The 22,160-nt window shown below is 41.6% G+C and overlaps 1 protein-coding gene and 1 long non-coding RNA gene across 7 annotated transcripts in view; one reads left to right on the top strand and one right to left on the bottom strand.

The window, feature by feature from the left end:
- The window catches only part of LOC109952124 (myosin-16), a 68,212-nt gene that overhangs the window by 24,089 nt on the left and 21,963 nt on the right, over positions 1 to 22,160 (bottom strand). For 5 of the 6 annotated variants that reach the window (XM_020587009.1, XM_020587010.1, XM_020587012.1 and 2 more), the window contains 3 exons: positions 20,814 to 20,900; positions 17,881 to 18,026; positions 15,767 to 15,857 (listed from right to left, as the gene is read on the bottom strand). In XM_020587009.1, the coding sequence (XP_020442665.1) occupies positions 15,767 to 15,857; positions 17,881 to 18,026; positions 20,814 to 20,900 (324 nt within the window). Of the gene's footprint in view, positions 1 to 15,766; positions 15,858 to 17,880; positions 18,027 to 19,078; positions 19,178 to 19,293; positions 19,939 to 20,813; positions 20,901 to 22,160 lie in introns of those variants that run through there. The other variant, XM_020587014.1, reaches the window with a different exon arrangement.
- On the top strand, positions 5,931 to 6,303 carry LOC109952127 (uncharacterized). The gene is made up of 3 exons (XR_002273708.1): positions 5,931 to 5,965; positions 6,039 to 6,129; positions 6,212 to 6,303. It is a non-coding gene; the product is annotated as an uncharacterized LOC109952127 (long non-coding RNA).

Raw genomic sequence — 22,160 nt, 5'->3', positions numbered from 1 at the left:
ACAAGATTGTAGACCTGCACAAGGCTGTAATGGGCTTCAAGACCATCAGCAAGAAGCTTGGTGAGAAGGAGACAACTGTTGGAGTAGCTATTCACAAATGGAAGAAATACAAACTGACCATCAGTCGCCCTCGGTCTGGAGCTCCATGCAAGATTTCACCTCATGGGGTAAGGTTGATCATGAGAAAAGTGGGGGATCATCCCAGAACTACACAGGAGGAGCTTGTGAATGATCTCAAGGCAGTTGGGACCACAGTCACCAAACAAACCATTGGTAAAACAGTACGCCACCATGGATTGAAATCCTGCAGCACCCCTAAGGTCCCACTCCTCAAGAAGGCACATCTACAGGTCCATCTGAAGTTTGCCAGTGAACATCTAAATGATTCAGAGAAGGATTGGGAGAAAGGATTAAGGCATTAAGGTCATGGAGTGGCCTAGCCAGTCTCCAGACCTTAATCCTATGGAAAATCTATGAAGGGGGCTGAAACTTCAAGTTGCTGGCAAACAACAGCCAAGAAACTTTAAGGATTTAGAGAAGATCTCTAAAGAAGAGTGCACCAAAATCGCTCCTGAGATGTGCACAAACCTGCTGACCAGCTACAAGAAACATCTTACCTCTGTGCTTGCCAACACGGGTTTCTCCACCAAGTACTAAGTCATGTTTTGCTTGGGGATTAAATATTTATTTTACTCACTGAAATGCAACTCAGTTTATAACATTTGTATCATGTGCTTTTTGGGGATTTTGTGTTGACATTCTGTTTCTATCCCTTAGAATAAACCTATGATAAAAAATTATAGACCCTTCATTTCTTTGTAAGATTTCTTTGTAAGTGGACAAACCTACGAAATCAGCAGGGGATCAAATAATTATTTTCCCCACTATATGGAATACGCACAGTGTGGAGACAGTGGTAGGAAAAGCAGCGCTGGGCATGGTGCACAGTGATGGTCTTGTTTGGTGACGACAGAATTTGACGTGTTCAAACATTTAACCTGAGTAAAACTGCACAAATAGACCATACAATGTATAGGAGCCGAGAAGGTATTTGGGTTTTTGTCACCACTAATGTTGATGTGTCACTGGGGAACAGCGGGAGAGGACAGATGAATTAATATCACCTGTGCACTGGTTGTTTGGCAGGTTGGTGTGAGGGGCAAAAGAGACAGGAGCCCTCTTTTCTGTTGCCTGCTGTGTTGTGGGGTTTTTTGTCCAGTTAGCCCATGTTCCACATTATGACTGACTTGTAAGCTGATGCTTACTTTATGCTATCCCATAACTATGGTTGGTCAGTAAACTACCAACCATAGTTATGGGGTCTTTTGTTTGGACAAGGCGTGGAAGACCTGACTGCCCCCCTCTCAGCAGCTGATTGTTTAGATATCTGCTACAAGACAATATATGATTTTGTTGGATCGGGCTGTTTTAGTAAGGCCATTGTGTCTGTTTTCATTTTGTGATTGGACTGTAGAGGGTTAATTGGTAAATTTTATATAAGAATAGCTTGCAGATCAAGTGTAAATGTGAGAGAACACTGGATACATTTTTTTGTTTTTAAAGAAATTGGTGTAATAGTCCTTGAGTGGAATTGTGTTGCAAAACTGTTTGCTTAAAAGATGTTTACATTTATTATTGAAAGCCACTGTTAAGGCAGAGTGGAACATAGAGTAGGCGACACCAATAGTGATGAATGAGACGCTCACTTCCCCACACTTTGAAAACCCCTGCTTTACAGCACCCTGACCGAGTGTAACTGCTCTATGATGATGCCATAAAACCACTAAAGAGACTGTGGCTATTTACAGGACAGAAGATCTGCGACCTCCACTACACTCCCTCAAGCCAACTGCCCTGAATGACAGCAGACTAGAGAGGGAGAGGCAGCGTCATCATTTGACAGACAAAGCTGTCTTTGATTCTGCTCTAGTTTGTGGAGATATATGTGTCAAAACCAGATGTCAGCGGGAGACAGATGGGCTGTATAATCAGCTGGTCAGCTTTTGCACCTGCATCTTTATCAGCTGGAGGAGCAGAAACATGCACATGCATGCACTGAGACACCCACATAATAGTCTCATTGTGAGACAAGGAAAGTGCCAAAGCTACAGAAAATGTAAAAACATGTCCACCCTCGGGACACACAGATCACCTTTCACTCCACAAAGACATTCTTTATTTCTCCACTGACAAACCTCTGGTTGAAACTGCCTCCTAGAGGCATCGACAGAGCCACCTGAACTCTGAAATGACTCCTAATATCTCTGTGTCAGTCTCACTTCCTCTCCTCATTTACCCCCTCAAAGGGACAGACATCTACATCATGCGCCAGTGACACAGATAAAAACACTTAGACATGCTTGATTCTATCTGGATGGCACAGTAAGATTCACAAGAACAGGTTCAGTCTAAACTCCCCTGCCTTCTGTGCAGAGGCAGACTAACTGCTGGAGTAAAGAGAGTATTGAAACCACTATGCAGTAATCCAAACCATGCCAAGTTATCTTAATTATAAAACAGTTATGTGGTACAAGGCTATCAGCAATGTCTTAGGATTTACGGTAGGCGGCCATTGCTGTGTTAGGTTTTCCACTGCACACACCAAAAAATACTTGTTATAATAATCTGTGTTGCCGCTGTTCCAATGGCTTTTTCCTTCGTTTTGTTGCTATTTGAAGTTTACTTTGGTGGCACTTTTGTTCCACTGTTAAGACCACAGTGGTTATAATCAGTGTACTCATGGCTCTGTAAAGCTTAGGAAATGTTCAAGTGGTATAATTGGAGGTTTTTGTCTTGTCGCATTTCCAAAACCAAAAACACATTAGGAAAAATGTCTGAGTGGATTAAACAGTGTTTATTTGCTGTAAACGGTTAATGTTACCATGTCCAGCTCACTAGTTTACTACTTATACTAGTAACCTACGGTAGTCTTACTTCTGAAGCCAAGTGTTAGCCCTTATTTAACTATTATTTTGTAAGGTTACTGTACAAAAAGTCCTATTTAGAACTGACAATTACTGTGTAGAAGCTGATATAACACTACAGTATTCCCATATGCCACTATATCAGAATTAGAGATAATGGTCTGGCCTGCTCTGTATTGGATTCACTGAAGTTGTTTCATCCTTGTAGCCTTTTTAAACCGCTCAAAAAACAAACAAACAAAAAAACCCAAAACAAAACAAAAAAAATTAAGGGAACACTTAATCATCACAGTATAACACCAAATCAGTTAAACGTCAGGGATAACAGTGTGTCTATTTAGAAACCACAAGTGATTGTGAATCAGTTTCATCTGCTTTGGTGCAAATGAAAGTGACAACAGTTGCAATAGAGAGGCAAAAGTAAGACAACACCCCAAAATGGAATGGTTCTGCACGTGGTGGCCACAGACAAATGCTCTCATGTTATCATTCCAGACTGATTCTTGTCAGGTTTTGTGTTTTGTTAGTGTCCTTGTCACTACTGGTAGCATGAGGCAGTACCTGCAGCCCAGACAGGTTATACAGGTCAGGTCCAGTTACTCCAAGATGGCACATCTATACATGTAGTCATAAGAAGGTTTGCTGTGCCTCCCAGCACAGTCTTGTCGAGAGCATGGAGGGGGATACCAGGAGACCAGCTGTTACACTAGGAGAGCTGGACAGGGCCATAGAAGGGTATCAACTCAGGAGCAGCTCCTGGTGTGCATGTTTCTGACCAAACTGTCAGAAACAGACTCCATGAGGGTGGCATGAGGGTCTGACAAACTCTAGTACAACCTGTGCTCACAGCCCACCGTGCAGCTCGACTGGCATTCACCAGAGAACCCCAGAATTGACAGGACCACCACTGGCCCCCAGTCTCCTCACAGATGAGAGCAGGTTCACACTGAGCACATGTGACAGGGGTGAAGGAATCTGCAGATGCCGTGGTGAATGTTATGGTGTCTGTAACATCATCGAGCATGACAGGTTTGGTGGTGGGTCAGCGATGATCTGGGGAGGCTTATCCTTGAGAGGCTGCACAGATCTCCATGTCACAGCCAATGGTACCCTGACTGCTGTGAGGCACCAGGATGAAATCCTCAGAGCGACTGTCAGATCTTACGCTAGTGCAGTGGGCCCCGGGTTCCTTCTGGTGCAGGACAACACCCGGCCCCATGTGGCCCAAATGACTGGACTGATGCCATTGACTCACGTTCCCCTGACCTAAATCCAACTGAGAATTTTGGGACATTATGTATCGGTGCATCAAGTAACACCACAGATTGTCCAGGAGCTCACTGATGCCCTGATCCAGGTCTGGGAGGAGATCCCCAGGACACCATCCACCAACTCCTCAAGAGCATGCCCAGATGTAGTAGGGAGTGCATACAGGCAGGTGGGGGCTACACACACTTCTGAATCACATTATGAGTTGCTGTGATGAAATTCATACAACTTGGATGAGCCTGTGATTTCAGTTTTCGACTTTGATTTTGAACACAGCCTCCATGGGTTGATGACTGGTTTCCATTGACTGCTGTGATGTCATTTTGTTCTGAACAAATTATACAGTGTACATTATTAAAAGGTTTTAAACTTGAAGAATTTTTCCAAGATCCAGTGTGTGATTAGAATTCGGCTCTCAATGTGCAATGTGCACTTTGAGAGCCGATATACCAGAGTCAGATTCCTCGTGCATCCGTCACACTTGGGCAATAAAGCTGATTCTGATTCTGAAAAAGTAGGGAAACATGAAACAGCCTACATATAAATCCTTAAATGGGCTGGCACCATCTTATCTTGTGGAACTTTTGCGTCCATATAATCCGTCGCGGTGCCTCAGATCAGCAGATCAGCTTCTTCTGGAGGCACCGAGGGCCAGGCGGAAAACTAGGGGGGATAGAGCCTTTGCTGTGGTAGGTCCAAAACTGTGGAATGCCTTGCCGCTTTATATTAGGCAGGCCCCCTCCCTGTCTACTTTTAAGTCTTATTTGAGGACCCACTTGTATTCATTGGCGTTCAATATTTAAAATTGTGCATAAAACTACAGTAGTTTTTGTGCTACTTAAAAATCACACATAATATAAAGTGTTGTAAATATGGGTTTAAAAAAGAGTTTTACCATTTGCAAAAAACTGATATTGAAAAACTGATGAGAGGGAAAAAAGTGTAAACAGGACTGGGCAGATGAGGTTCGGAGTAAGCCCAAGCTATTTACACATTGTAAGATTAAACATGACTATTTTAAAGGAAAATTAAGTACTTTTTAATTTATCAAAGAAGAAAAAGTATCTTTGTGCTAATTTAAGAGCTGGTATACATCATTACCTCTTCATATTGAAACAGATACACTGGCTTGGAAGAAGAAAATCATGAAAAAAACATTTAAATTAGCTTATTAAAAAAAGGATATCTGGGAACTAAGGAAGAAAACAGTAACAGTAAGGAGGGGGGTGATGATGTGATTATGACAATGTTTCTGAAAGATTACGATTTTATTTACTTTAGTGTCTGGTGTAATTTTGTCCCATTCCTCCTGCAAACAAGTCTTAAGGTGTGCAAAAGTCCTGGGTTTTTGTTGGCACAATTTGCATTTCAAAATTTCAAATGCAGACAAGGTACTTGCTGGGATCAAAATGTGTAATCTTTTGTGTAACGGTGTGTAGAAATTAATTGCTGTGAGATTTGAGGATGATGAAGATAGTTGGGTGGAAACTGATGTTTCACTGTGGTGACCCCTAATGGAAGCAGCTGAAAGATGGATAAAGGCAGTGTTTTGATGCTTGTCACAGATGTTTGAAGACGAGTAAGCCTGGAATCCAAAGACTTGGAAGTTTAGTTTTGTTTTCAGATATTCAACTTGCTGCCTGTGACCAGTGTATCCTATATTCCATATGAAGTTCAAGATTCTACGGAATGCCTGACTGAGGGCCAAAAGATCAATTTTCCCACCATATCCTGGGAGTGGTGACTATGTCGACCCTTACACAGTTTTCCAGGTACTTGACATTTAATGTACAAGATAAAACATTGCACATGTCATGAACGTAAGTGATTATACATTTTGTCTAGAATGTTGGACTGAAGATGGCAACAAACTTGTTTGTTCAAATGCCTTCATGTGTGAAGTTCAAAGGAAGAGAATATTACCAAGGCTGCTTTGGTGAGTTTCTTTTAACAGCATGTAAACATTTCACTGTCAGAGCTGTCAACATCTGGTTAAATTCTTCTTGGCTTCATTTCAGGTTTTGGGTTACCCCTTGTGTCTAAAGAACTTGCTCCTGCACTGGCAGCTCCTGTGCCAAATAATACTCCGGCTCCATCAGTAGGGACAATTTCTTCCCTGAGACTTGGCTATGGGACCTGGTAGAAGTCAGGTGGGCTGCCACTGAAAGATTAGGTCATTGTGCCGTGACAGGATAAGCACATTCAGACTTTGGCTTTTAGGGTGTTTGAGATGCTATAAAATGTAGTGGTGCGAAATTGACATTGTTCCTGGCTTTTCAGCAACAGGGTCTCTGGTGTGTGGTGGGTTTTTTTTTAAAATTTGTCACTAATCACACATTGATCTAGGCACAGTTTTTCTTTAACCTGAGCGGTTTAAGTGTCTGTTGTTCCGGAGAGTCCGGTACAAAGGATGTGTCCCTCACTTGCCCCAGACACCATCACCACCTGGGAGACGGAGGCTTTCTGTCTGTCCCCTCAAAGTTTTGGATTAGCTCCTCGTACAGAAATCGTTGTCTTCCAGCCCTTCTTCCTGGAGCTCACCCTGCCCTACTCCATCATCCGGGGGGAGCACTTCAAACTGAAGGCAACAGTCTTCAACTACCTGACCAGCTGCATCATGGTAAATCATTCTACTGGACCCAAATGAAAAGGTTACCTTGGTGATGTCTAAAATGGCCTAAACATGCATGCAAAATTTTAGTCAAAGGTTTCAAGCCAACAATCACATGAACCACTACACTACAGCTATGCCTGCTAAATACTGAGCTCGTATGTTAATCCATTAACATGTCAGGGAAACTTCTAAAGTGGCATTAGTTGGACCACACTGGAAAACTAAATTCTCACCTGGGCTGATATTGAAGCAATGACATACTGTATGTTATTGCAAGTTTTATACATTGTGCATACTACATGTACTTTTTTCCATACTACATAATTCAGTCCTATTCTCACATGCACATTTTAGTCTATGTAGTAGGCAGTTTCAGACATGACCAATATTGCCATGGTCATGCCACACTGGCATGGAACATGATTATTGCCAGAAATTAACACAACAGCTGCATTTAACTGTCTCAAACAGGTCACTGTGACTCCAGCACCGTCCTTGGATTACACAGTCACCCCCTTTTCTGGTGACAGCACAGATCCTATCTGTGTGGTAGTGAACGCAAAACCTTCAGCTGGACCATGACCCCATTAGTTTTGGGTAAGGTCTGACTCTGATGCACACCAGTGTAAAATATTAAAGGTAGAGGAACTGCTGTTCTATGAAACCACTGAGCACCACCTCAGTGAAAGTTGGTAAAGTAAATCTGAGACAGGGGTTGTGACAGTGTTGCAATAAATCGAGTGAATTGTGGCTAGCATTGCTGTCAACACTTTGAAGGACATTGAGCCAGGTGGGATTAATTTCTTCAGAGCAACTTAAGATGCCAAATGCTTCCACCAAAATTTTGCTACATTAGATACGACAAGACCCAGGGTGTTGGCCCATGTCAAGGGTAGGGCTAGGTATATTCAAATGCAAGTAACTGAAATCAATTTTATGAAATTACACATGTGGTACAGAACTTTATTTTCAGTTCCTTGGCATCTTTGTGCACTCGGTTTCATAGAATAAACTTGACAGAACTCAAGGTTAACATATGTAAATGGGGGGTGGGGTTTAAGTAACTGGATGAATTGACACCTGGGGACATAACAGTTTAAAGTAGAAACTGTTTCCACTGACTTAAACAAATAATTAGATGCACATTTAACTGTATTGATAACCTAATGGAGGAACGTCCAGTTTTCTGACCTGTTCCACTTGATCTAAAGAATTGCTGTTGAGGTTCACCATTGTAGTTCACCATTGTAAGGTGACTTCTGTCTTTCTACAGGACAAGCTTTGACAGACAAAATAGATGTACGCCTCCCTGAGAATGTGGTTTCTGGATTTGCAAGTGCTTCAGTATCAGCCCTGGGTGAACAAGAGTTCATTTAACTGAACATTCTGGCAAGTTTGACAGACACACTGGGCTTACTGACTCTTTGTGCAGGTGACATCCTGGGCAGAGCCCTACAGAACCTGGATGGGCTGCTGCAAATGCCATATGGATGCGGGGAGCAGAACATGGTGCTTCTGGCCCCTGATATCTACATCCTCCAGTACCTGACAAACACAGGGCAGCTGACCCAGCCCTCAAGGAAAAGGCTACCAACTTCCTAATTAGTGGCAAGTCTTGTTTGCTTTTGAAGAGGATGACATTTGCCATTTCTAACAATGCAGCTCTAAATGATGCATCACATTCCTCCACTCACCCTTCACTTACTGTCAGGTGTCTGAAACCATCATCCTCACAATATTGGTCTAACACTAAGCATGTTTTTGTTTAGTAGGCTACCAGAGAGAGCTGAAGTACAAACTTGATAACGGCTCTTTCAGCACATTTGGAGTAGTACCAGGAAACACTTGGTGAGTGACTGATCAATCTTTACAGCACAGTGTACCTCAACACTGGTACATATGATTGCACTCAGCTGCAGAAGTTGAGGAAATGTCATTTCCTCCCTGTTTTGGCATTTTATGTCGGTGTTTTACTTTCCTCAGGCTGACGGCGTCCTGTTTTGGCATTTTATGTTTTACTTTCCTCAGGCTGACGGCGTTTGTGCTGCGGACTTTTGTCAAAGCACAGTCTTTCAGTCTACATTGACCCAAATGTAAATGAACAGTCTAAAACTTGGCTGGTGAGCCAGCAACAAGAAAATGGCTGTTTTCAATAATCGGAGAATTTACGACAACGGAATACAGGTAAGCTGCTGGCACCCGTACACTTGTATGAAACTGAAGGTTGGTGTGTAGATAAAAATTGGATGCTTCCTCTGTACAGGGTGGTGTGTCATCTAGCGTGGCACTCTCTGCTTACATCACTGCTGCCTTCCTGGAGATGAAAGTGTCTGTAAATGTGAGTAGACTTGCTGTATCAATCTCAGGCTGTCTGAACTGCAGGAAGGAAAAGCTTTAGAATACCCTGTAAATACAAGCCCTTAGCTTTGTGCATATAATGCAGATAAATATTTAAAGCTGGTACATTGGAGTTGAGTTCCTTTTTTTCTGTTGGTCTTTCCAGGTTATTTGTATCACCCACTCCCTGCTGAATAAAATGCCTTCTCAGAACAAAATCCTTTAGTATACATTCATATCTTACAAGCTGTAGGTATGAATAAGTGATGCTAGCATTTAACATGTAATAGTAGTGGGTATGAATTTTGAATATGGCAAAATGTCCAGTTGGAAGTGATACCTTTCTAGACGGCTTTTGCACAGAAATGACCAAAAACATTAAGGTTTGAATGAAACCCACCTGTCAATGAATTACTGGTCTTGACTGTGGTGCCTCATTGGAATAATGTGCCATTTCAAAGATGACTGAAATTTCATGAGTGGCAAACATTTTTAACTTGTCACAAATGCAACCTCACGGCTGTAGTTTAACTAGTATTGCATTTTGATTGGCTGGCAGCATTAGAAACATGGAGCAGAAAAGTGGTTATGACACTTGATGGCTTTATGCATTTTGAATGGCTTCTGGTTTTTAGAGCCCCCTGACTTAAGATCATGTGCTTTTCACTGTTGCTTCAAGTCTTTTCTCACATTTCCCTAAATGTAGGAACAGCAGTCTACGAGGTGCACGACATTACCATGAGGTGTAAAATTTTCATAAACCACTAAATGTTAACTAATTGCATATGACTGCAGCCACTCACTGTATCTGTGGTCCCTGAATGTAATCAAAAGCTCATACTATTCATGTCTTAATCCGTTAAAAGGATCCTGTGATACGCAAGAGCCTGGAACATTCATATGGAAGCTACTTGGAGTTAAATGAGACACTATTTGGCTATAAAGAGGGGTTTAAGGCCATGCATCATAAGGAATGCAAAATGGCAATTTAGACACTAGTGGATTTCACACCACCTGAGACTTCAACATTCAGTGCTTGATCACACCAAAGTTACAGCCCTATTAGAATAATTGACACCAACTGAGGTTAGTCCTCTGAATTTGCCATGATTACTGCTAGTTTAGTTTTGAAAGTGACTATTGTAAAAGACCTGCTTTATGTTGAGCTGTGTATGGCAGGACACAGTGGTGGCTCTTCAGGCTCTGGCTCTCTACGCCACTCTGGTGTTCAGTTCAATGGGTTCAAGCACAGTGACGGTCCAGTCTTCCCGTGGTGTGCTGGTATTTGATGTGAACCAGAAAAACAAACTGCTGTACCAGGAGAAGATGCTGCAGGGGGGTGATGAGTAGCTACAGCCTGGAGGTGAAGGGTACTGCATGTGTCTCAGTGCAGGTCAGTCAATGGAGCACTTCTGTTAACAGGAGTTCCTCTTGGAGCTTTGATCAGTTGCTACACTGTCATTATAGGCCACATTCTCTGCTTTCTGCTCCTCTTGTAACCATGCTTCCAGATGCCACTGCTCAGCATAATTAACTTTGCAGAGCAGGTAGTATTGGCTGTATAAAGCTCTATGACTAGGCATGATCCTGATTCCTAAACTATTGAGTTTTGTGGACCTGGTCATCCTGTCATGGTTTTAAACTTGGCACCAGTTTAAAACTAGCTCATAAAATGGACCTCTGTGAAAACTAGGTGACACTTATCAAAGGATGCTCCATAAAACAAAGACTCATTGAACGTTTTAGGAAATGTTAAACCTTGTTTCCCAGATCTCTCTTCACTACAACATCCCAACTCCTACCAAAGGCACAACTCTCGGTGTGCGTGTCAGACCAGTGATTGACTGCAATGACAGATCTCCCAGACTGACTCTGAACATCACTTTGTAAGTAAGTAAGCAAGTTAAAGTAGTGACAGTAACGCACTGTACCAAGTAACTGTTTGCTGAAAATGTAGCTATTGCACACATTACAGTGCCAGGTGGTTATGCTTGACTATCAGAGCTACAAAGAATAAGGTGAACTCTCCCTGAGTAACATGACATGTAGTCATTCCAGATATAGTGGAAAGGAGATCAGTACAAACATGGTGATCCTGGATATCAAAATGCTCTCTGGGTTCATTCCTGACCAAGAGTCTATGAACAAGGTGAGTATTGCAGTGAATTTCACCTGAAACATGCTTTTTGTTTTTGGTTACCAACACTGAACATCTCCCCACAGCTCAAAAGTGCCCTGCTGGTGGATCGTATTGAACAAGAGGAAGATCATGTTGTGGTTTACATTCAAGAGGTCAGGAATTTATGGGGGTTGCAGGGCAAATGATTTTCACACTGCTTTTAACTAACTGGTTTTTGCCCACAGTTGCAAAAAATTATGCCAGTCAACCTCCAGTTGGTACTTGTACAAGAGCTCCCAGTGCAGAACCTGAAGCCAGCTGTGGTTGAGACCTATGACTACTACCAGCCATGTGAAACACTACTCAGGCTTTGAACTGTTGGCCTATAATTCAACAGTTGTATCTAACGTACACTGGATAGAAAGTGACATAAATTAAATATACAGTGTTTGATCCCTTGTAAACAAACATACTGCAGTGAAACAATATGCCACTCTGGTTTTGTGCTCATCTTTGATTTCTCTCCCAGGTGACCAGACTCAGACAAAGTACATCTACCCTTGTACTGCAGGTAACGGTCTATATTGACTCACTGTCCCAATTACAAGGAAAAATTTAATTGCATCCTTTAAATTAAGATGCAAAAATCTTATTGTAATGTGGATTGGTTTTTCATGCTGAAGACAATCTAATGTACTGGTGTATTGACTTTGTTTCCCCTTTCGTTTGCAGCTTGAAGACTGTTCTTTGAGTCATGTGAATTTCAATAAAATCTTGAAGCTGAATACCTTGTCATCCCATGTCTGCACTTTTGGTTTTCTGGTCTGAAGTTGAACAGGGTTTGAGTTCAAAGTTGTACAAATAAGCTTTTGTTGGCCAGGTGTGTAAAAACATGAACTGGACTCAGTACAGTAGCTCAATGTTGCCTTATGGCACAAGTGTAAACTACAAGAAAGGAATGTGCATTGGGAAAATAAAGTACTTGTGTATTTACGTGGCCTAAATGCAGTTCTATTATAAATCTAGCCAAGCCCAGATAAATAGAAGGTTGCATCAGGAAGGGCATCTGGTTAAATGCAGTTCTATAAATCTAGCCAAGCCCAGATAAAAAGAGGGTTGCATCAGGAAGGGCATCTGGCATAAACATGCCAAATTTAAACCTTCAAATCCGTGTGAATTCCATACCAGATCAGTTGAGGCGTGGGGTAACGACCGCCACCAGTGCTCTTGACCTAACAGGGTGCTGGCAGAAATTGGACTACTGTTGGTCGAAGGAGGGGAGGTAGAAGGATTCATAGACAGAAGAAAGGCAGGAGTATAGGTCTGAGAATAGGGACTCGTAACATTGGCACAATGACAGGGAAAGGTAGAGAGCAGGTAGACTACATTTGATGTAGATGAGGCAATCAGAGATTAGTGACTGCAAAGTGGTGGTAGGAGAAAGTGTAGCCAGACAGCATCGGATGGCGGTGTGTAGGATGACTCTGATGGTCAGGAAGAAGAGCAGAGGAAAGACAAAAACCAAGTGGTGGAAGTTGCAAAAGAGACTGTCATAAGGAATTCAGGCTTTGGGTGGTCAGGAAGAACTTCCAGATGACTGGGAATCTACAGCAGAGGTGATCAGGGAGACAGGAAGGTGCTAGGTGTGTCATCTGGAAGGAGGAAAGATAAGGAAACATGGTGGTGGAATGAGGAAGTACAGGACAGCATTCAAGAGGCTAGCTAAAAAAGTGGGATGTAGAAAGGACTGAAGACAGGACTACAAAAACTTGCACTGAAGAGGGAGGTGGCAATGGCCAAACAGAAAGCATACGAGTTGTATGCCAGGTTAGACATGAGGGAAGGTGAGAAGGACTTGTACAGATTAGCGAGACAATGCTAGAGATGGGAAGGATGTGCAACAGATAAGGGCAATTAAAGACAGATGGAAAGGTGCTAACAAGTGAGGAGAGTGTGCAGAGAAGATGGAAGGAGTATTTTGAGGAGCTGATGAATGAGGAAAATGAGGGAAAGAAGGGGGGAAGAGGTGAATATTGTAGAGCAGGAAGTAGCAGAGATTAGAAAGGATGAGGTGAGGAAGGCTCTGAGGAGAATGAAGAGTGGAAAGGCTGTTGGTCCAGATGACATACCTGTAGAGGTGTGGAAGTGTCTAGGAGAGACAGCAGTGGAGTTTCTATCTAGTTTGTTCAACAGGATTTTAGAGAGTGAGAAGATGCCTGAGGAATGGACAAGAAGTGTACTGTAGTGAGAGCAGAGAGCAGGTGGAGGAACACCTGGAAAGGTGGAGGTCTGCTCTGGAAAGAAGAGGAATGAAAGTCAGTCATAGTAACACAGAATACATGTGTATGAACGAGAGGGAGGGAAGTGGAACAGTGAGGTTACAGGGGGCTGAGGTCAAGAAGGTGCAGGAGTTTAAGTATTTGGGGTCAACAGTCCAGTGTGATGGGGATTGTAGGAAAGAGGTGAAGAGGTGAGGGTAGGCGGGTTGGAGTGGGTGGAGAAAGGCTACACTTAACTTACTAGTCCTTTGCTATCACCATCTGAGCCGCTCCCAGCTGGTGTATGGAGCTGATTTCTGCTCGACTAAATGCCTGTCTCTTCCACTTAGAACTAACTCTGAGATGCAGTGAGGGAGGGAGGGCAGGAGGTAAGAAAGCCTGGAACAGCGTTCTTTCTGCACAGACAAACAGAATTATACAGACACTGACAGTGAGCAAAGTCAAGAATGAGACAGTGAAAAGATGATAGTTTCTGAGAAATGGCTTACAATTAAGATGAGGAAGAAAGAAAAGAGCGTGGGAGTTGTGAACCAATCGCCCTGAAATGCAGCCGCCTCAACTTTTTTTGGAACATGTTACAGGCACCAGAATTGAAGTGAGTGTTTTAGAATGAAGTTGATAAGGTATCTCTATTATAATGAACTAGTTCTAATCACCCTTATGCATGAATTATATGTCAGTAGTAGCCTAACTTTACATATGATCCACAATGATAAAGATACAGAAAAACAGAAATGGCCTGTATGGAAAAATATGTCGTTCCCTGGCATAATTTACCGGAACATCTAAATGGAGCAAGTCCAGTGATATTGTTTTTGCTACAGCTGTGTTTTTCCTGCTGTGACAAGTGAAAATGTGTGTTTGACAAATCTCCAGCAGTGTGATAACGCTGCTCTACTTCTAGTTCCTGTCGCCAAGGGATACTGTAAATGAGATGCACCAATCTTTTATTGAGAAATATTGTTGTGAATGTTGAGCAACCACAAATAGATTTGAATGTTGTGCCTTTGCAGAGGTATGTGTGCTCTTTGAGTGTTCTTGTTTCTAAAGTCATTTTATAAAAGCAGTAGCCCAGAATTCAGATCAGATCTGGATGAAATTTGGTCTGGTGACAGACATCGGACCCCCCTACATACAGTATGTGTGTCTAGTCTCAAAAGATGATTGATAACTTTGACATAGGTGATTTTTTTTTTTAATTCTGCCCCATGTTAAAGATGGGAATTTTACATTTTTTGTGACCTTGACTTTTTTTCAGCCAAAATCTAATCACTTCTAGGGTTGGTCCCCAACAATGTCTGTACCAAGTATCCAGATGAACCATCCAGCTGTTTGTCCATAGTCCTGCTAACCAACAAACACATAGAACCAAAAACAACCTCCTCGGTGGACGTAAGGAGTCATAATTCCTGTCACTGTCCAGACATGCAGGTTAGGTTAATTGTCCATAGGTGTGAATGATTGTCTTTGTGTCATCCCCGCTCCGGGCTACTGCACAACCCTCTAAAGGATAAGTGGGTGCTGCTAATGGTGGGCTTACATACAGACCAAAACAATAATGTTAGTATTATCACTACTGCACATCAGCTTCCATTTTTCACCAAAAATCACATATCGTTTGATGCTTTCTACAGCACTACTTTTGTTGAGGATGCAATAACTGCTTCATTTGTTTACATTAGAACCGTGTGTTAGATATAACGTGAGAATGGCCCCTCAGTGCTCCTGATGATCTAAAATGATAAATCTTGAAAACCACCGGCAGGTTGAACAAGATTTTATCTAGGTACTTGTATTAAATGAGACCTGCTTTATCCTGCAGCACTTTGAAAATTTTCACCACATTTTGTGAAATTAGGGGCTACAGGTGGAAGGCACATAGTCATCTGCCTGCTAGCAGGATTGCCATGACCCACAAAGGGAAGGAATGGAACTGTTCTACAGGCGGTTGTGGATGATACATAATGGACCAATGCTCAGTCTTCATTTTATTAGAGCCACTTGTTTTGTATGTTTGGCTAAATGGAAAACTAAGCTAACCATTAGAGAGTATACAAACATCTGTAGCACCTAAAGCCACAAAAAGAGCACACAAATGGCTCCATCAAGTGTTTAACATTATGTTCCACTCATCCACAACGCCACCACACACACACACACACACACACACACACACACACACACACACACAAAACACTACCTGTATAATATGTAAATGAATGACCTGCAACTCCTTGCTCTTCCTTTGCAGGTCTGTGTTAAGGGCCTCTTCTGCTTCTAGCTTGGAGCAGGCACTGCTGATCTCCAGATCCTTCCTTCAGAGACAGATTACAAACTAAATGAATTCTACCACTGGTAAAAAAAATAGTCTACTTAATTGTCATCAATTGCAATTACCTATAGCCACATATTTATTATAACACACAGTTAAACCCTTGATTAAGGGAAACGGTATTCATTAAAAGACTAAAATAAAATTAACTCCAGGTTCCCTAGAATTTTCTGTAACTTTGCTCCACACTCCATCGGCTTTTTTTAGTGGAGTTTGTTTTCTTCAGGTGAATGAATTTGCAAAACTCAGTGAGATGCGGTTGAAGGCCCAGCAAACAGCTAGTAAGTGAACCCTGAGTTAAGAATCAGCCACAGATGCCACTGAGCAACATCTTAAAAAAAAAGTAATTCCCAGCTGAACCAGCTCAGAGAAACAGATGTTAGACAGTGAAAAACACCAAAAATACAAAAAATGCTGTGACATTTTTCGCCATGTCCTCGTTTCCAATAGTAGAACTTATTTAAACTGTCCTGTGTGAAATCAAGAACACAGTTTATAAGAAGATGTACAGTATTAGCCCTTTTCAGATATAATACATCTGACGTCATGGTCTTTTGTCATTCAGATCTATCCAATACAAATGTTATTTAACGGCTACCAACAGGAGTACTACAGAAACAATGCTTGTCTGCTTTATTGCACAGTTTACTAAGGTGTGTGATGTAGTAGCATCACCAAGAGCTGACAGTTGGTTCTCCTCTTCGCTGACTGTTGTTGCATGAATGATTCAATTTGCCCTCATATTAAGGAGGGCAGAAAAGGGACCTGTCAGAATGTTTGTGAATGCCTTGGGATGTGGAAACCTCCTAGTGAGTAGACTGATCTGTGGAGCAGTAATATTACAGCCTCCCAGGGTCCAAGCTCTTCTGCATCATATCAGTGTCAAAAGGTTTGTCAGTGTGTTTCATTTCTGAGTGTAACACATGATCAGAACAGCAACATCCACAGACAGTTGTGGATAAGACCTGCCATCACATGCATCTGCTTTAAATATAGAAACATTAAAAAAAATCATTTGCCATAGTTTTTCTGCCTTTTGTAGCCCAATATAAATGAAGTATTATAGGTTTGACAACATAGTTAGCAAAATGTATACTTCTGATATTGTTTATGTGTGTTTGTTGTTACCTTATGGTCACTGGATGGAGGAGGCTAGTTTATCTTAACTTACCACTCCATGTTATAGGGCACCAGTAAACTGAATAGCTCATGCTAGAAAAATTGAATAGAAACTAATATCAAAGGGAAGAGAGAGGAAAACAGAGCAAAGCTTTTACAGCAGATGCTCTGAGGTGCTTTGAGCTAGACAATAATATGCTCATACTGGCAATGTTAATCTTTACATACTGATCTTTAGCATGATAACATCTGATAATGGGCCCTAAACACTAAATACTTTCCCATCAGATGAGACTGCTGCTACTCCAGGTATTGAAATCATTAACATAAGTGAGACAAATGTAATCATCTACTGTACATGATAGCGGCAGATAGAGTTAACTTGTGAAAAACCCAGAAATGTCAACCTCAGGAGCCACCAGGGAATCATTAGTTTCTAGGATCAATTGTCTGGGAACCTTGAATGATGGTATAACATTTGTAGATGTTAGAAGATATGGGCTAGAGCAAAAGGTGAGGTGGTCACCAAAGTCATTAGTATTTACCTGCTTGCAACCAATTGATGGCATTCTAGTCTATAGTTAAAAGGCAGTTTACCAAATCCCTACAATATCAACCTTATGTTGACACTAAAGGTCAGAAAGTTATCACACCCTGGGAGATTTATTCTCTCAGACCATGTCTGAAAAGAAACTTAATGGAAAGCTATCCAACAGTTGTTGACAAGTGTTGGCCCTATTGACAAACAGAGCAAGTGTTTGTTGTGTGGGCCCAAATAATAGTTTTCCTGGATGGGATGTTCTTCTTTATTGTAGCACCTCTTTGTGATTTGGACTGAAAAAGACAAGCTGGACTTTCTTTTACATATTAGAAAATCTATGACTGACCTTTTGATCAGGTCCTCCAGGCCACTTCTCCTCTTCTCCATCTCTCCCAGGGTCTCCTGAGTGGATCTGCTGTCACCTTCCAGCCTCCTCCTGCTCCTCTCCTGCTCACCACGCTGTCGGCGCTCCTGTTCTAGCTGGTACTCCAACTGAACATGAGCAATTTACAAGAAGGGACAATGTAAAAAATACTGCAGGATGTACCATATACTGTAGCTGGACTGAGGATCTGGGTTCAAATATTTTCTTGACTCCAGCTGCCAATACTTAAATATTTTGTGCTGGTAATCAACATCTTTTATATTGACCATTTTGTGTAAAATTATGCATTTCCAAACATTTGGCAAGACCAATTGGCCAGCAAGGTTACAATTAGGTTAACTAATCTCATTTTGCATTTTAATGTAATATAGTTGGTTCATAACCTAATATTGCTGTGTGCAGCATGGATGCTTCTGTTGGATGCAAAGGTTAGACTAATATATTGGTCTTACATCGACCTTTAAAAATCTATTGTCTTACATGATATGATTAAAGTTAAACTACTTATTCACCATACAGTTATACATTAAGACACAGCAAATAAGTAAACCTTGTGGGACACAAAATATTTGTAATTCAGCCAGTGTTTGTGGGTCTGGTGGACCCACTGAATTTTGAGGTTTTTAATTCACCACAAACAATTTTATGTTAAAATACTCAGATATTTACTTCATTCCAATTACAAGCAATGTAAACAACATATAAGGTTAACATTTGCCCTTTACCTTTGTTAGATCACATTTATGAATTATGTGCTGCTACTTTTTTTCGTTAAAATGTAATTAAATCAATTATAATCTAGATACAAGTTGAAAAAAAATCAATTTTACAAGTGAAGCACAATTTTTCATAACTACTGATTTTTTAAACTGCTTTAGAAATGTTACTCATATTGTTACTCAGCCAATGTTTGTGGGTCTGGTGGAGCCACTGATTTTTTTGCTAAAGAAAATTGATTATAATAAAGATATGAGCAGAAGCAAGATTTTTCACAACTACTGATTTTTAATTGAAACAATTAAAATTTAACCCATTCAGGTCAGTTTACACAACACAGGCTGAACACATACAGTAACCATCACAGTCTACACAACACATTGAACACATGCCAACCTATACAACATGAGGGGCAGAGTTTTACTGTGTGTTGCATATGTACAGTATGTCTTGCACTTGATGCATGTGTGCTGCGTTTTTCGGTCTGCCTTGGGTCCACACACACTCCGCAGTGTTTCTTTTTGCTGCTGCCGCCTGCAACCTAGCATATTGAAAAGAATTATTATAATAGGAATTATACTTAGCACCTAACACCTTTCTCTCTCTCTAGCAAAGCATGAGTGTCACAAAAATACTGCAACAGCATCCTACACTTACCTCAGGCTCTCTGGTTCTGTAGGTCCGGTGGATGGGGCACCAGCAGCTTCCTCCTGAATCCTCATCATGATTGATGCAGAGGATGGGGTTCTTGGAATATGTTCTCTACTAAGGATTTGAGGTCTCACCAGTGCCTTTCCCAAATCCTCCATAAAGAAGTGTCTCCTCTGGAGCTTCCTTCTGTTCCACTCTGGGTTCAGTGCCATCCAGATGACAAAGATGTTATATGCTGAGATGTCTAACATGTCAAAGAAAATTACCAGTGGCCAGCGTAGTGTCCTCTTTTTGAAGCTGTAGGCAGTCACCAGCTTGTCCATGTTGTCCACCCCTCCTTTTGTGGCATTGTAGTCCATGATGATCTGTGGTTTTTGGCCACAGATTTTCCCATCCCTGTGCAGTGTACTCATCAAAAGAACATTATTGCCTTTCTTTGGCACATAGGACACCAGTACAAAAACTTTGAAGAGCTGACAGGACCTTTCTTTATAATGAACAGTTGGGGTGGAAGCTCAGACTTGTTTTTCTGAATTGTTCCCACCATGGTCAGCTTCCTCTTTAGGAGCACCTGTCCCAGCTTGTGCGGGGTAAAAAAAATTGTCACATGTGACGTTGTGTCCACAAAGTTGCTGAGTCAGGTCCAGGACAACTCTCATAGCTTGATTTCTCTCAGGGGTTCCTCCATCAGGTTTCCCTGTGTAGACTTGCAAGTTCCAAGCATATGAGGTAGTGTCATCACAGGCAGCCCAGATCTTTATACTGTATTTTGTTGGTTTGGATGGCATATACTGCCTAAAGGGGCAGCGGCCCCTAAATAGCATCAGCTGCTCATCAACGGTGGCATTAGGCCCAGGGTTGTAAAACAGGGGGAGGCCCACTTGTCTCACACTGTCCTGATGACAGCTTTACCTATAGTCTTAGAGTCTAAAACTCTTAGACTCTCCTTGTGTAGTTTCTGTTATTTCCTGTATTGACTGCTTATCTGGACACCTGCCTGTGTCTTATTAGAGCTTAGTTTGCTAATGAACATATCCTTGTCTTGGAGTCTGCATTTGTGTACTTTATAAGACAAACTGTAACTGGCAATAAACTCAACTTTTTATTTGTAAGAGGAAGACTGATGTAGCTGTGAAGTTATACTCATTTTATTTACATACATTTGCAGACACAGCAGCAATTCAGTATGTAACGTCATCAGTCTTCCTGATTATAAAGGCAGGCCAGGCAGCGCTAATGAGTGACAGGTGAATGTAATAAGCCAATCAGGGTCAGAGTCAAGCTGGGGCTGGTGAGAGTGGCACAGGACAGAAAACGGACTCAAAATAATAACAGCTGATTATTTACACATGCAGCAGACACGGAGCAACATTAGCATTAAGTTGGAGTCCTCCTTCTAGTCACCTGGAAAGTTCAATATAAATGCTAAATGCTCCAATATATGCACCAGCTAATCACTAACACGCTGCCTCTTTCGTTCTCTGTCAGTGCAGTAAATATACATACTGTACATGATATGCACTTACATCTTCAGCTTGCATCTGTAGCTTGGTTTTCTCTTTGGTCAGCAGGTTCACTTTCTCCTCTTCATTCTGCAGGTCCTCAATGGCACGCTGTTGGAATGAAATGTGAAGTCTGAGCCTGGGCTGCACATGTGTCCTGAAATCACAGATTGCTGCACAGTCTGTCTGCCACATTGCCACTTGGAAACATTGGATTTTTTTTTTTTTGTTACAAAGAACATGTCAGAAATCATTCCTGGTTATTCTGATGGATCAAAGGTTATCTCTCTGTCTTTTTTATCAACAGGGAACCAAAATGCTGAAACACCAGACTCAGTGACTCTGTGCCTAACCTGGCTCTAACAGTTGTAAGAACTCATGTGATGTCAAAACGATGCATCTTGTGTTAGCTTTTCACAAACTCCTCTTTGTATTCCAGACAAGATCCACAATGTAAGACATGTTCAACAAACAGCAGGAAGATAATGAGTCCTGATGCTAAATTGTTTCCACAGATTATACCATAAAGCAGATTGCTTTAGTCAAAGCATCTGGGAGAAATTAGCGAACATGGCCACCTGTAGCTGCCATGGAGTGTGATTAGATTGTCAAGGGTTAAGATTTCATTAGATTTCAAAGCTCTTTGTGTCTGAGGAGAGCACATTTATCATGAGCACCACTTCTGGCAGGTCTTCAGAACACATGGTTTTGTGCTCTTCAACTTGTGTTTTATTCTCAGCAGTACATGGAGTATCTCTGTATGCTCTGATAAATGGGACAAGGCTATCGATTACATTAATAACCTACTATAAATAAAGCCAAACAACATGACATGATGTCTAAGTAGGGGAATAGTTTACTTTACACTGAGCCTGACATAAATTTTTAGCAGACCTTGAGTCAGTTTTTTGGGGAAACATAAATCTCTTTAAATTGGTGCAAGTTACTAGGTTATTTCACAGATCACAGTTTTCCTACTCTTTGTTTAAAGAGTAGTCCTTTTATACATAAAGGTAGTTTACTCAGCCTAGGTCTTTTTCAAGCCATGGATTTCCTCTGCAAAATGCAGCAAGATGAAAGGTTGATTGGTGTGGATATGATTGAACACTTATTTATATTTATTTAAAAACTATATAAATATATTTACCCCTCCTTGAACCGCCACCTTATTGTGGTGGAGGGGTTTGAGTACCCGAGTGATCCTAGGAGCTATGTTGTTGGGGGCTATATGCCCCTGGTAGGGTCTCCCAAGGCAAACAGGTCCTGGGTGATGGGTCAGACTAAGAGTGGTTCAAAAGCCCTTTATGAATAGATTAAAATCAAGGACCGTGACATCGCCCTGCCTCCCCATGGAATGTCCCCTCGCTGGTG

The sequence above is a fragment of the Monopterus albus genome, unplaced genomic scaffold (assembly GCF_001952655.1).
Source record: "Monopterus albus unplaced genomic scaffold, M_albus_1.0 scaffold434.1, whole genome shotgun sequence".
In the NCBI taxonomy this organism is placed as follows: Eukaryota; Metazoa; Chordata; class Actinopteri; order Synbranchiformes; family Synbranchidae; genus Monopterus; species Monopterus albus.
Note: the sequence above shows the minus strand (reverse complement) of the source record. Positions and strands in the feature narration are given on the sequence as shown.